This window comes from Colias philodice, chromosome 5 (genome assembly GCF_061535455.1).
Source record: "Colias philodice isolate Cphi_HAF_F1 chromosome 5, ilColPhil1 Martin Lab GWU primary, whole genome shotgun sequence".
Lineage (NCBI taxonomy): Eukaryota > Metazoa > Arthropoda > Insecta > Lepidoptera > Pieridae > Colias > Colias philodice.
This window is the reverse complement of record NC_143090.1, coordinates 1,616,917-1,632,655: the sequence shown is the minus strand read 5'-3', so window position 1 is coordinate 1,632,655 and position 15,739 is coordinate 1,616,917. Positions and strand designations below refer to the sequence as shown.

At 33.1% G+C, this 15,739-nt stretch overlaps 1 protein-coding gene across 1 annotated transcript; it reads right to left on the bottom strand.

Annotated features, from left to right (window-relative positions):
- Positions 1-62: 62 nt before the first annotated feature.
- Positions 63-13,733, bottom strand: LOC149488252 (uncharacterized). The gene is made up of 11 exons (XM_089695439.1): positions 13,646-13,733; positions 10,061-10,222; positions 9,059-9,221; positions 8,529-8,650; positions 7,528-7,772; positions 7,052-7,179; positions 6,584-6,710; positions 5,692-5,787; positions 4,996-5,186; positions 646-773; positions 63-207 (listed from the first exon to the last, which is right to left on the bottom strand). Exons 1-11 carry the CDS (start codon positions 13,692-13,694, stop codon positions 119-121), a joined length of 1,500 nt encoding a protein of 499 aa, XP_089551565.1. The 5' UTR covers positions 13,695-13,733; the 3' UTR covers positions 63-118.
- Between the last annotated feature and the right edge of the window lie 2,006 nt (positions 13,734-15,739).

Sequence of the window (15,739 nt, the reverse complement as noted above, 5' to 3'; positions counted from 1 at the left end):
TAACCAATTAAATAAAACAAAAAATAATTAAATAAATTATTATAATGTATTTATTGGCATGATTTAATTTAAGTACTAAGACGTAAAATCGAATGCTTAAATTATTAATAAAATATCATTAGAGATCATGAGGTTCTTTTGATGCCTTTTGTAGGTTTTTGAATACACGACGATCATCTACCAGGAAAGCGGCCAGGATCGCTGACGCTGAAACAAAAAAAAAGGAAATTGAAATGATGAATGTAGATCACTAGTTATGTCAGGTTTGTTTCAGGGTTATGCAAAAGACGGTAAAAATGATTGGGACAAACTAAGGGGACAAAATAATATTCTTACTATATCATATTTTTTAATGCATGGTCATTGACATTTCAAACTGAAATAAACTCAAACATGTATTTATTCAATTAGGCTTCTTTTAGAAGCACTTTCGAATCGTCAATACATATTTTTAACAATTAGCATTTACCACCGATTCGGAAAGCAGTATCTATGGAGAAGTACCGACAAGAAACTCCCTAGTTGCTCTTATTTATTACCAGACAAAAATATGCCCATGCAAGTTTTTTTTCCTTGTTTATAGCTGTCCCATACAAGAGTAAAGTGTAATTCAGAATGAATATTTTAATTATATTATGTACTTACATGTAAACATTGCTGCAAATGTGTAAAATCCGACCTCGCAGTTGTTAACGAGTAAATAGTTTAATATCTGCACTGAAGCGAAGGTTCCTATCCGCCCTCCTGTCATTGTGAGAGCTACTGCAAATACCCTAAAACATCGATCCAATAAATTCATTTGCAATTAAACTGTACAACATAGAGACTTGGTAAGTGCTTGAAAATTTTTAACGGATTTTAAACGCGTTTTTTTCGCTATATTATTTATCAACAGGTTACGAGCATTTTACGGGGTTCTGTTCATTGAGATATACCTACATATGGAGACGACACCGCCTACATCACTTATGTTCCGCTCAACATAAGCCATAATCATATGGCTTAACAGAGGGGTTATTCCAAACAAAAACATTGCGCGCGGCCGATGTGGTGGGGTACGTGTGGAACGAGCGAGGCGTGGCTTCAAGTTCAAAGATTAAGCAATGCGTGCAGATGCGACACATTGTGCAATCTGTTTACTCGGTACTATCTGGTGGTACTGATACTAGGGAATTAATAAAACGAGGATTTTATATTAAACTATGTATTTTAATTTCCTTTAAATAATATCAATTTATTAAGCTTTTGTCGTTTTGTGTAGTCTATACAAATATTATAAAGAGGAAAGGTTTGATTTTTTGTTTGTTTGTTTGTTTGTATGAATTGAATAGGCTCCGAAACTACTTGGCAGATTTGAAAAATTCTTTCACTGTTGGAAAGCTACATCATTTCTGAGTGACATAGGCTATATTTCATTTTCAAAAAAAATAGGCATCCTTACTAAAATTACGATAACGTAATCCAAGGTGTGAAAAAAATATCAAAAAACTACCTTACATCGCGTGCGCTGCGAAAACTATTGATGATAGAACAAAATGATATACTACATTTTTTTAGAACACACCATTATCTACAAAAAATCAGCGGCAGCATATCTCTAACTATTACAGTCATGTCACAATAAGCGTTTTTTTATTGAAAAAAAGAAATTAAAATACCACCGCTACAAAAAGCTCTTTATTTGTACCTTGGTACTAACCCTTATCAAAATAAACGATGTATTATTTAAGACTGCTTCAATATCTTTATATTACTTTTTGAATTATTTGATTCTGACAATCCATTCAAAAGATATCACGAGTTAAAAAAAATTAAAAAATAAACTGTATTCGGCTAGCTATGCGTTGTAGGCGTCACTCGGGCAGGGGTACGGGAGGGGGGTTAAGATCACGAAATAAACTTGCCGCGCGCGGCGCGGCTTACTCGCGCGGTCGGCTCCCTACGTGATGGACGTGTGCGGAATTTACGCTTGATAATAATTCGTTTAGTAAGTAACTAAACCGATTTAAAAAGTTCTTTTCAGAACTAAACCCATTTATATAAAACTAGCTTCCGCCCGCGACTCCGTCCGCGCGGATGTCGGTCTTCGCGTGGATGGTTTATTTCTCCATTTTGAGTAACTCTGACAATGACATCTTATAAATCTATTGGACCCAAATACGGCTAGGCCTATAATAATACGGAACGTGTGTTCGCGGTTCTACACTCTTCAGAACAACGTCTATGGATAAAACTGAAGAATTAAGATTAATTTTTTTTCTACGTATTTTTCCAGGATAAAAAGTATCCTATTTTACGCCCAGGATAATAAGGTATAATTATACCAAGTTTCATCGAAATCGAACCGTCAGTTTTCCCGTGATGCCTTCACATACAGACAGACAGACAGACAGACAGACAGACAGACAGACAGACATTTAATGCCCGTGCGAAGCCGGGACGGGCCGCTAGTAATCAATAAATTTATCAGTTTTTGCTTCATGATGTAATTTAAATGGATACGATGATTCAATGTTGATGGCGTTTACGTATAAGAAACTCACATTTTGAAAAATCTCACGCGAGATTCGAGGATGGGGGAGGGGTTGAATAAATTCTCACGACATCTCACCAGGGGGGGAGGGAGGTGCAGAAAATTTTAAAAAACACCTCACGTAATTGATGGACGCCCCCTTACTCGATCACAATTTTTGTAACTTTACTATAAACGGAACTACATTTAAAAATATACTTTATTTATTGAGTTATAAGGTTGCTTCCATTCTGTTTATTTACATTCTCAAAAACATCAATCGCTGCAGAGGTGGCTTGCGACAAAGGCGGCTTGTGTCAAAGGCCTCGGCGATATCATTTAAGAACATAATATTATGTACTTTAGGCAAACTTGTTATAAGATCTATTTTACTTTCTTATTAGTCCATTTGACAAGGATATTGGGTAAGATACCTATTGGAATAATTTTATTATTATGTATGTACTTATTAAATCCGCGAATAAAAAAAATTTTTAGTCGTGAATATAGAAATTGGGTCGCATTTTTTTAATCCGCGAATAGTGAAAACACGAATAAAGGAAGCGCGATTAAGGAACTTTTATTGTATTAGTTTCTGTGAATGTTGTGTTTATTTGTAATTGTTGTGCATAATAATTTATAAATCCTATTGGAACAACTATTGATTAGGCTTTTTTTAATAAATAAAAATAGGTAAATAAATAAATATTACTTAATATAACCTACCGTTTTACTTTGCGTAGTCGGGTAAAAGTATAAATATTTAGGTACTACACCACGGTAATCTTTCCTAGTAGATATTGTATATACATAGTTAAAAAAATCCAGTTACATTTTTTTAACAGACTCATCGATAGTGTCACGTCTGTGCTGTTAGTCTATGAAAAATGGCGCGCAACGCAGAACGCGTGGTGATTTTTCGCAAAATGATAACAATATTAGTAAAATGCATGACTTACTCATAATAAGGAAACTTACTGGTGAAAAGTCACTCCTCGGGCTTTGTTTGTATTATGGGAACTGTTAAAACAATATCTAAGCAAACACGAAGGCATTTTGAACAGAGCAATAACACGTGTTGACGCGGCAAGCGGGGGGCACAGTCCGACACAGACTAAAGAGACTTGTGATTCTTACCTCTAGCTCGTGTTAAAGAGAGTGTAGTAGCGATCGCCTCTCTAGTACGTAGTACATTCTATCTCGATGGGCTTAACTGCACGCTCATGTTTTATTTGTTTTAAAGTGAAACGCATCAAATATGCCTTCGTGTGTGTTACGATATTGCACAAATAAAACAAATAGTACGGAAAAGTGACTAACATAACTTTTCATCGGTAAGTACCTACCTAATTAGATACATAATAATTTTTAAAACTTAGAGCAAAAAAATGGCGCACAGATTTTGTTCGTGGTGTCTCCTCCATACGTAGTAATATTATCTAAATGGTTCTGTTATATAAATTTCTAATTGCATGAAAATTTAAAGAATTTGAAAAATGAATCCCTAGCCCAATCGCGTCTTTCCAAACTATACAAGGCCAGCACGCAACGGTGTGAAACTAATTACGTATAGTTTGGAAATAACTTTTTTACAAAGTTCTTCCAATCTATACAACAGTAGTACGTTTCGTACAACAGTATGTTTCGGAGTAAGCGCGGCGTATTTCCATTGCTCGCGTTTATATTATTGTATTGCTGTTTTGAAATCTATTATTAAAATGCATGTGTATTGTGTATATAATGTTGCGTACCTACTGATCGTATATTTTTTGTATCGAGGATGCTTGTGTCTTCATTCCCGACTAACTGCACGCCTTACAATTGTCAATAGTGCTAAATATGTAAGAATCTAATAAGCCCAGAAGAAGACGGCTGCGAGGTGACGGAGCCCCGCTTCGCGGGGCTCCTATTTTTGTGTAGTTAAAAATATCACGAACCTAACCTAACCTTATCTGTTACCCTTATCTGTTGCCTATTTATTTTCCTAAGCTAACCTAATAATACTTTTATTCCATTTTTTACTGAATCAATAATAATCAAGAAGAAAAAAAGTAGATAGATAGTTGTACAAGTTTTTGATTACCTATATATTTATTTCGCTCAAGCGTAAGTGGTGTAGTAGGTATATTTAGTTTGTATTTTGCATACTGATCGTGTATAGTTTGGAACGAAGAAGCAAGCATCCGCGTTACAAAGTATACACGATCAGTACGCAAAATTCGTGTATATATTGTAATAACAAACTTAAAAACAGCATTACAAAGTATACACGAGCAGTTTCCTATGGTTGCGTTCTGGCTATGTATAGTTTGGAAATACGCAGCCCAATCTTTAATTATTATTGTCGGTAAAAAATACGTGTATAATACGAAGGTACACTGTTAACAAGTGCAGTGTTTATAAGTTTAAAATTTAAATAGATACTTTAAAATAATTTTAAACAATTTAGTCATGCATGATCTTATTAAAATATAGCTATTTACCTCAAATAAGTAGGGAATAAGGCGACCCCCATCGCAGCATACAGTCCGGTGACAACAATTCCAATAAGATAAACGAGAAACAGTACCGCACTCCCTATCACATTGGGCACCACATTCACTAGAATTCCGCAAGTGCCACATACAGATGCAACAATAATGACCATGTTACGGCGACCAACTCGATTTATTACCTGTGGAGATAAAAATGTAGATTAAAAATGCTGGATTGCGTAAAAAGCGCGGGAATCTTCGAAACGTCAATTTCGAAGAATCCCGGGCGCTTTTTCCAATTCGTCGTTTTCTCGCCATCTGTTACATTTGAAGGCAAAAAGCAAATAGTTGTTTTCTGTGGTTGTTTTCAAAGGTTGATATGACAGCGACGTTTATTCCCTTGACCTAACGCCTTTGTATCGCGCTACTTTGTAAAGGGTGTGAATCCACTTATGTAAAGAGGATAGGTGATGGTAAAAATAGACAGGTATGTACTGAACTTGTTATATTGTAAGACGTTATTGAAAATATAAATCTTTTTCGCAAATAAATTTGCATTGAAAAACTTTTTAATTACTGTATTATAGAGCGCTATCATTTTTTGGAAAGGATATTTCTTGAATCAATATATAATATCAATATCAATTTTATTACAATTAAAAAAGTAAATATAATACGATATTAATTGAAAAAATAAATACTTACAAGGCTTATGAGTAGATTGCATACCGATTGTATTGCACCCATAGCTAAGACTATCAACATTGCTGTGACGTTGAGCGAACAGGGGTCCACATTTGGCTGAAAATAAATAACAAAAAGATACTAAAACAGTTATGTTACTCAATTTAATATCGATTAATAGTTTTGAATAATGGGAATGAGTTCCCGAAATTCAAAAAGGACAAAAATATTTGATGGGTAAGTTTATTTGCGGTACCAGTTCCACAATGCATTCGCAATTCTATAAATTCGTAAAGTGAGGAAAGTTTTATTTTATACAATTTTGCGCCAAAAATAGTTTCATATAAATGTGCTACACTTTTCCCCGTGCTCCCTTGGTTTTATCTGCGATAAACCACTTTTATCGTGACAAAACCAAACGTTTATCTCGAGAAAAAAAGAGCGCCAAAAGTGGTTTATCGCAGATAAAACCAAAACTAAAAGTAATTACACAAAATGCTCTAACAAATATCTTGCAAATGTTTTAATATAATTGTTTATGAAAAAAAAAATCATAGGTAATAAGTATTACCATGTCAAGTAGAAAACGTAAAAGTGTGAAAATTAGAGCTAACTTGGTGATTTTTTTTTATCGAGTAAATTTTAATATTTTATGTTTTTGATTAAACAGAATCGTTGAACATATCATCTAGTTTGATATATATTTTATTTTTTAGATTTGGTCTTGAATATTACACGTATCATCTAATAGAAGATTGGTAATTTTGCTTTATACGCACCCTTAAAGCACACAGAGATAATTTAAATATGCCGTGCAAACAAAGTTATTACCTACTCGTCATAATATGTATAGGTCTAATATTCTATGTATATAAAATCAGGGACAATTTTATCAATCGTCAAAACAACTCACGTCAGCTTCTGCATTGAGACTCTTATAGAGAACACCACATAATGTTTGGTTGGTTCCTTCTCCTGTTTCAACTATTTGAACAAACTGATTGGCGATGGTTGGCAGCCATATCAAAAACGATCCTACTCTGAAAAGTAATGCGTATTTTTTTTTAATAATGAGTAACTGTGATAGTATATTTAGGAAAGACAGGCATATACACAGGCATAGACTTCTTATAGACATTTCTATCTTCGGTTCAAAATCACGACATATTAAGTACCTACATAGTAGGTATAAAACAAAGTCACTTTCTCTGTTCCTATGTATGCTTTTTAAATCTTTAAAACTACGCAACAGATTTTGATAAGTTTTTTTAATAGATAGAGTGATTCAATAGGAAGCTTTAAGTATATAATTTATCAGGTTTTAGACAAAGCGGGCGAAGCAGCGGGCGGTAAGCTAGTAAATAATAAATGGTTCCTCAACTGTTGAAATATGAAGAGAAGTGTCATAATCACAGTGTTCTTCAGAAGGGGTTTTCTGAACAACGGCAATATCTGCTCTTTGAAATTGGTGGCTTGCTTTTCCACATTTTCTTTTATTATACCTTCAACCTGCAAAAGTGTATCGTTTTAAAGTTTAAAATAATTCTTCTTTCTTCTAGTGAGCAAGATTTTTATTCTTTTACGCAGATACCTACAGATCGGGTTTCAATGAAATTTGGTAGAGTCATACCAGAGAACTTAGGATTATTTATTCGGATACGAAAGTGAAGTTACGGACAATAATTCTATTACTTACGATACCTTGTATGGTGAATTTGAAAATCTGCTTAATCATGCTTATTTTATTACTTTTATCTTATTATTAACGATTTTCCCACACCCACCACTATCTCCAAACAAACATTTCACGATTATTAATCTATTTGATAAGTTATTACCATATCATTAAGGTACTACCTGAAATTCTTTATCGGTTCCTCTATTGTTTATTCTATGGATTTTCCTTAAAATTGCTAATGATTCTGCTTCATTTCCTCTTGCGTATGCGAACTTGGGGCTTTCCTCCAGAGCGTATATGACGGCAGCAGAAATAAGGCTTGGTATGGAGTATACGATCATGAGTGTCCTCCAGGAATTCCAGTAAATGTTTAGACTCGGAAGATAGATTGAAAATTTTAGCGGTATTATTGGTATTGCGAGTACTGTGAATAAAATGAATGTTTATTTTAGAATTTTCCTATTTATATTAAGGATGAACCAAGGGATAGACGTAACAGAAATGAGCTGAATTATTCCAAGACACACCCTTTATCAAAGTATGTATAAACGACGAAAAATCATTCGCAGAAAACTTATCGTCTTTTTATTACCTAACATGTGTACATAATGTATATTATGAAATGCATTTTTATCAGTGCATAAATAATAAAGATATAAATTAGCACGTGATAAAACTTATAACCCTGTCATTTTTGATTATCATTATTGCATCTGGGATTAAGGAATAGCTTTCTGATTAAATGAATACAGTTAGTCATAAAACGTTTGTACAAAAATGCGAAATATGTTTTTGAAATTATAAAAGAAGATAAAAAATGTTTAAAATGTAAGTATTTTTTTAAATATTTGCATGCCAGCGGTGACTGAAAAATTGTGCCCATCACACGCAACACCAATCCAACCTTATTTGCGAATAAATTAATTTCATTTCATTATTAAAACCTGCTTATAGCATTATAATTTCAAAATAAAAATGTAATTTTTGAAGTGAAACTTCTTAATCGGGGTTGGAAAAAAATTTAGTGTAACATTTTTTCGTTACGCGTGACATTTTTCCGTTACGCGCACGACGTATTTCTGTAAAATTGCATATATTAAATTATTTTTTGAAAAATAAGGTCATAAAGAAGTTTCACTTCTTACGTGTGTACACTAGTACACGCACACATTTTTTTTACCTGTCATCACCCCTTGTGCTAAAAGGGCAAAACTTGAGACGATGAGTACCACGATATTTCTTTTCGCCAGAGGTACGCTCTCACTTAACATTGTCATTGCTTGCGAATATTGGCCTGAAGCTCTGGAAGAGATTCTCAATTGTAATATCGTATTAGCTTTTTAAACCAATAATAAACCAGTATTAAAGAATTAAAGTAATCATAAGAATTAAGGTATGTACAATATATGCTTCAAATGTTGGATTGGAAGTTTGTAGATGAGAGTTGAGATGAGTTTGCGCTCTTGCACTTTAGATGACCTAAGTTTCGATGTAAATTTGGTATATATTAGAACATTATTTTGTTACTTAGTTCATAAATTTAATACAACGTTAACTAATCTCCTTGATCAGAGATGATATAGTTCAAATTAGGTATACCCATGCGTCTTTACTAGACTAACAAATACCCGCATGAATTACATGCATTTTACTACATTTATTGCAACATATTATATATATTATACTCGTATGTGCAAAAGTTTTTCTTACAATAAAGCAGCAATAAATTGTAGACCAAGTAACATAATCCAGTTTACAGAGATGCTAGAAAGAGCATTGACTGTCGCAGCAGCTAGTAGAGATATGAACAACATGAGGCGCCTGCCAAAGAGATCTGCCAGTACTCCCCATAGTGATCCACCGATTATTAAACCTGCAATAATGAATATTTATATTTGAAGATAATAATAAAGAAAAACAATTTATTTACTTTTTAGTTGGAGATTTAGAAGTCTCGCTCTACATATTATTTTTTGAAGTGAAACTTCTTTAGGGGCTTTGAGAGTAAAATTTCAAGGTCATGGCAATACCGTCACGTCATGAAGTATTTTTGAATATTTGAATCTTGTCAAAGAAGTTTCACTTCTGACGCATGTTCTCGGCACACAAGTATTTTTTTATTGTGTCCCGTATTATTCTGATTATGATGTTTTTAAAGCTTGAAAGAGGAAAATATGGAGTTCCTAACCTAAAATTTAATAGTAGGTAATTCTTATCGTATATAACTTTTCAATAAAAATATTAATGAATCATATTATATTGATATATTATTATATCAATATTTATAATATTACAATCTAAATCATAAAAGCGTGCTTGTGATATAGATACGATGCACCAAATTTTTTATAATTTTGCACAATAGAAAGATGACCCAAAATACAAGTTAGGAAGCAAGATGTAGGAATTATTTATTTATTTATCAATTTAATATACCACACCAAGTAAAATATTTACAATCATACAAAATGGATTAATGCGGTAGGTACATAAGGCGGCCTTATCGCTTACTAGCGATCTCTTCCAGACTGCCCAAGGTAAGAGATAAAGAAGAAAAGAAAATGTTACGCGGGTGGCTGTGAAAACTAACGAAATAAACTACTTATATTAGTTCTTTACAGACACGTCCCTCGCAACGCATCCTCGCACATCTCTAGTGGAAAAGCACCGTAAAATTTATTAACATTATTTAAATTAGTATAGGTGATGTACCAACGACAGGCCCAGCAGCGAGCAACCCCCTCTGCGTGACTGTTGTCTCCAGCTCACAGGCACTGGCTGGTATGATGATGGTGGTGCAATAGGAGACCGTCACAAACGCGATGGTGATCAGACCTATCCCGGTGACGAGTATGTAGTTGTATAGACCGAAACCTGGAAGAATAATGACAGAATCTATAAATGGAATCAATTTATATGGTACTAGCGACCCGCCCCGGCTTCGCACGGGTGCAATGCTGATACTAAATACACAACAGAAAAACTTTTAACGTTGTATATAAAAACGTGGCTCGGCCGGCCGGTACCGCCGCAAACGGTACGCCCCGCAATTTTTAAATCTGTAATATCTTCAAAAATATTCACTTAAATCATACGGTGTAAAGGGCCATATAGATCTATATTAAATGAACAATGTATTCAAGGTATTTAATTGGTTAAGGATTAATGCTGTATTAGTTAAAATCGCTTCGAAAATTAGCCATTATTTGTCGTAAAAAGTAAATGACAAAAAAAAGTTATTGTGGGTTATCCATAAGAAATAGACATATGCCATCGCGGACTTTTCTGTAGACCTTTTCAATGTGTACAATACTTAGTACATTATTTTGATAAAACTCGTAGGGTTCAGCCTGCGTTTGCAATGTAAGCGGATAAAATGTAATTATTTACGACATCACATTAGAAACCTCAAAAATAACAGTACTTCTCCACTATTTAATGGATGTTATTATACATATAAACCTTCCTCTTTAATCACTCTATCTATTGAAAAAAACCGCATCAAAATCCGTTGCGTAGTTTCAAAGATTTAAGCGTACAAAGGGACATAGGGACATAGGGACATAGGGAAATAGGGACAGAGAATGCGACTTTGTTTTATACTATGTAGTGATTTTATAGTGTTTGACTTTACGAGAGTATTAAACATTTAGAAATTAATTAATTTTTAACTTGATTAATATTTTAACGGATTTTAAACGCGATTTATTCATTATATTATTTTCCCGACGTTTCGAACACTTTGCAGCGAGCGTGGTCACGGGGAGACGTAAGATGTCATATAGACCGGACTCTCAGTGGAGTTTCGTTTGCAAAAATAACGGACCTAAATCTGACTTCTGATATATATTGTATAGATCCCAGACATCCTATAGACAGATGTTGCCAACCAGTTTTGTGGTCGCCTTCCCCGCACCCCGGTAATTAAATATGGCATACAAAGAAAAAAATTAACATTTCCAAAACATGCCGCGTGGGGTATCAAATGAAAGAGCTTATTGAGTAGATCACGAATATATAGCATACTATAACATTTCTTACACTTTCTCTAAGATTTTTTAGAAAATTTACGAAAATGCTCCATTTTTGAGTTAACTTTAAACCACTAAAGATTGAAAACTCATGAATATATTTTTTAAATTATTATTCTAAATAATTAACAATAGTCCATTGTTTACGATTAAATAGTTCGTACAGTGAAATAGTTGCATGGGGGAGTGGGGGGAGCATCCAAAGATGGCGAGTATATTTTCAAGTTTATGCCAGAAATAAAGGCCTAATACAAAAATATCGGTGTCAGGGCTTAGAATAATTATCTCTGCACTGTCTTTGTGTTTGACAGAATGAAAAATAAGGCAGAAAATTCTTGAATCAGCCTCTGTGTGATTAGATTTGGCATAAACTTGAAAATATACTCGCCATCTTTGGATGCTCCCCCCACTCCACCATGCAACTATTTCACTGTACGAACTATTGAATCGTAAACAATGGACTATTGTTAATTATTTAAAATAATAATTTAAAAAATATATTCATGAGTTTTCAATCTATAGTGGTTTAAAGTTATCTCAAAAATGGACCATTTTCGTAAATTTTCTAAAAAAATCTTAGAGAAAGTGTAAGAAATGTTATAGTATGCTATATATTCGTGATCTACTCAATAAGTTCTTTCATTTGATACCCCACGCGGCATGTTTTGGAAATGTTTATTTTTTTCTTTGTATGCCATATTTAATTACCGGGGTGCGGGGAAGGGGACCACAAAACTGGTTGGCAACATCTGTCTATAGGATGTCTGGGATCTATACAATATATATCAGAAGTCAGATTTAGGTCCGCTATTTATGCAAACGAACATCTCCTTGGAGCCTGCTCTAATACGTCTTGACGGTTATTCAAAAATTGCTATTTGTAAACTACCTCCACCTATTTCTCCGTTGTTGATATGTGGAGTATTTTCGAGTCGAAACGACGGGAAAATAATATAATGAATAAATTGCGTTTAAAATCCGTTAAAAATTTTTAATTTCTAAATCAATTTATGTGTTCAAGTCTTAGATCATTAAGTAATGATCTAAGGTTCAAGTATGTTGAAGTAAGTTCAAATAAGTTGTATAGTCCAAAACCTGGAAGAAATTGTTATGGTTAAAGCAAGTGTTTATTTTAAAGTTTAAGCTACGATTCCCGGGTATGGTAAGTATCTATCTAAATTTTTAAATTATTAAAATGCAGTTTTATTTCTATTTATAATAAAGGTATGTTTCGCTCCATTTCCATTACCATTCTGAATGTTTAATTATTTTTTTTCTTCTGAACTTTTTAAATTAGATATTATAATGAACCCAAAAAAGTATTTTAAAAGGCTATTGCCTATTACAATGCGATAATTGTGAGTTAACCGACCCAAATAGAAATTGTTGTAGAATTTATTATTTATTTATTTGTAACTAGCGGTCCGCCCGGCTTCGCCCGTGGTACATATTAAAAAGGGTCTAAAGATTATCTGTGCAAAATTTCATCAAAATCGGTCCAGTACTTTATTCGTGAAAACCATACATACATACATATATACAAACCTTTCCTCTTTATAATATTAGTATAGATTTATCACGAAATAAATTGATTGATTCACTGTGAATTGTGATTGATTAACATTTAGGTTATAGATAACTACATTCTAATGAACATGCACTTTTTATTATTTTATGTATGTATTAGGAAGGAAGGAGAGAGAAGAAGGATCCATCAGAAGGGAGATAGCCGGTCCTTTGGAACGTGAGGACAAAGGACCAACACGCAGAGGCCCTTTAAATAATTTTAATGTGTTTTAATTTTATAATTATTAATGGTTTTATGATATACATTGCAAATTTGACGATTATAAACTGTAATTGGGTAAATGGGTCAACTAGTACTCACATTTGCATGACCTTCCGAAGGCATTAAGATAGATAATTTCTATATATAATCTGTTTATGTGTTTATAAAATGAATACAAAAATAATGATTTTGTTAAGGGAACATTATGGTTTGGAAAATGGAAAGAAGCATCAACTGTTAGTATGAAATCACTGAAAAAAATTTATTTTTATTTTTACACGGCTATGAATAATTGTCTCGAATTTAAGTTAATTTATTTTTGAGGTGATAAATCGATTTATATTCCACATTAGTTACAATAATACTTCACTAATCAATATAACCGATGATAGTAAGCCGTTTTTGCCACTGAACGTGCAAAAAAAAGGAAATTAGGTACTGTTGCGCCATCGAAAAAAAAATCTCATTAAACCATACCGGTTCTATCCAAGGCTTCCTCAAATGTAACCACATTTTTTTCACTCATTTTAATGTTTTCACTAAAAACACCACATGCTAGCGTGCACTTCTGTGAGCGAATATTATCTAACAATAATAAGGAATGAACGGATAAAGGTGTAATTATCGATATCTCTTTTATAATAGTTATTTATGTGCCAAATATACATATTTGATTATCAAAATCCGCGCGAAAAAAAATTTTTTTTGTTGTAGATCAGTGACTTGCAATACTTACACAGAAATAACTTTTACTTACAATTAGTAACTAACTAATAAGAGCTAACACCAAGTAGATACCAAGGTCTTAACGTAACTCAAGGCAGTTTTATTAGGACCTAGATTTCTATATTAAGGTTCTTAAATCAAAATTTATTTTCTCAATTACCTAGTATTATTAATAAACATAATATACTATATTTTAAGAACGGATTTATGTAACCTATGTGTAAATCTAAGTATACAGGGTGTCCCACCGTCGGTATACTAAGCTCAATGGAGGTTATAGTTTTGCATACGCTGAGTACGTAAAAAATGCTTATAAAATTCCAGATGCATTTTTTTTTCAAATGTATGAATTCCTAAAACTCTTTGTGTACACCCCTAACAAGCAACCCGCCCAACTTTGCCCGCACGTGAGCTATTTTCATAGACAAAATGCTCACATTAGCGAAGCGTTATAATATGCCGGCTGCGCGAAGCTAGAGAAGAAAACATGAATTTTAAGGAAAAATTTAGCGTAATTTTGTTGTTTAAGTATTTTTTACGTGATCAGTGTATGCCAAACTGCAAGTCCCTTCGCGCTTAGTATACCGATAGTAGGACACCCTGTATAGATAGAACATCGATGTATGAATTTTATCTAACATTTTTGTAAAATTCAATAACAAACATAAAATTTTCGCATTTTTATGTATATCCTCGTACTTCAACGAATGTAATAAAAAAATAATTATCGAAATCGGTTCAGCCGTTCACACGTGTGCCGTGACAACGCGAAACGGGTTTCATTTTTATATATATATAGATTACTTGCAATTTTTTACAATAGGTACACGATTAACCCGAGATAATAACCATGCTACGGAATACATTAAGATAACCATGTGCTTCAAATGTGCCAAATTGTAAAATGCATCTGAATCAGAAAATGATTGAAGTCGATTTTTAACAACTCATCATTTTATAGATTTACTGTTTATGTAACAACAAAATGAAATAGTACTTGTACTAGTACAGTTTTTTAAAAGGGGTATAATATATTGAAGGTTTAGGCAGGCAAACACTATTCATTAATTTACAAATATTTTATGATCTCTATTTTACAATGGTCCCGTGTAGATTAAAATTTAGACCGCGGGTCTAAAAATATATATTATTATATTATGTCAGTAAGTTTATTTGCGAGATTATAAAGATTAGATACTAAGCATTTATTATCCAACTTCTTATCAGCAGAGGCCATATAAACTCGATATTTCTAGTTTTTAATACGTATTTTTTAATAAATTGTTATACTTATTTATATCTTGTGGATATATCGTAGATATGGATTTTTCATGAAAAGTTCAATAATTTCATGAAACGGTCGCATTTCATGAAATGCCTTAATGTCTATTGGCCACATCATGAAGTTGTTTAGCAGGTCAATGATAGGAAATCGTTTCTCGATATGGGCAACTAAACGCGCGGTTTTTTCATGAAATGGTCATGATTATTTGATTATATCGTAAAGAAGTTACATTAATTACTGGTAGATGCGCAGGCCGCTGCAATCGCTTTGTTTATGTAAAATGGCGGCCGCTGGCGATGGCAGTGAAAACAATTAATAATTCTAGTTAGTTATTTATTCTTCTTTTTAATTAAATCTACGATATGGCAATGACATGTACACAAATACACCAAAACATTGAAAATTTTTATCAGAGGGTGCTTCTTTCCCATTCTGATGCTGCTGCTGCGAATCGTAAATATGATCATTTCTATATCAATTCTATATATGTATTAACCGCCAGTAGAGTTTTAAATGAAACGATCATGTAGGTACTAAACAAATGATACAATAGGAGAATT

What these genes read in the sequence shown, in the direction of transcription:
- LOC149488252 (XM_089695439.1), bottom strand. Translation starts at nt 13,694, where the DNA reads ATGAGTGAAAAAAATGTGGTTACATTTGAGGAAGCCTTGGATAGAACC. An exon ending in GAACCGATAAAGAATTTCAG is followed by an intron (nt 7,180 to 7,527) that starts GTAGTACCTTAA and finishes ACACTTTTGCAG; the next exon opens with GTTGAAGGTATAATAAAAGA. An exon ending in GTCTCAATGCAGAAGCTGAC is followed by an intron (nt 5,788 to 6,583) that starts GTGAGTTGTTTT and finishes ATTTATTTTCAG; the next exon opens with CCAAATGTGGACCCCTGTTC.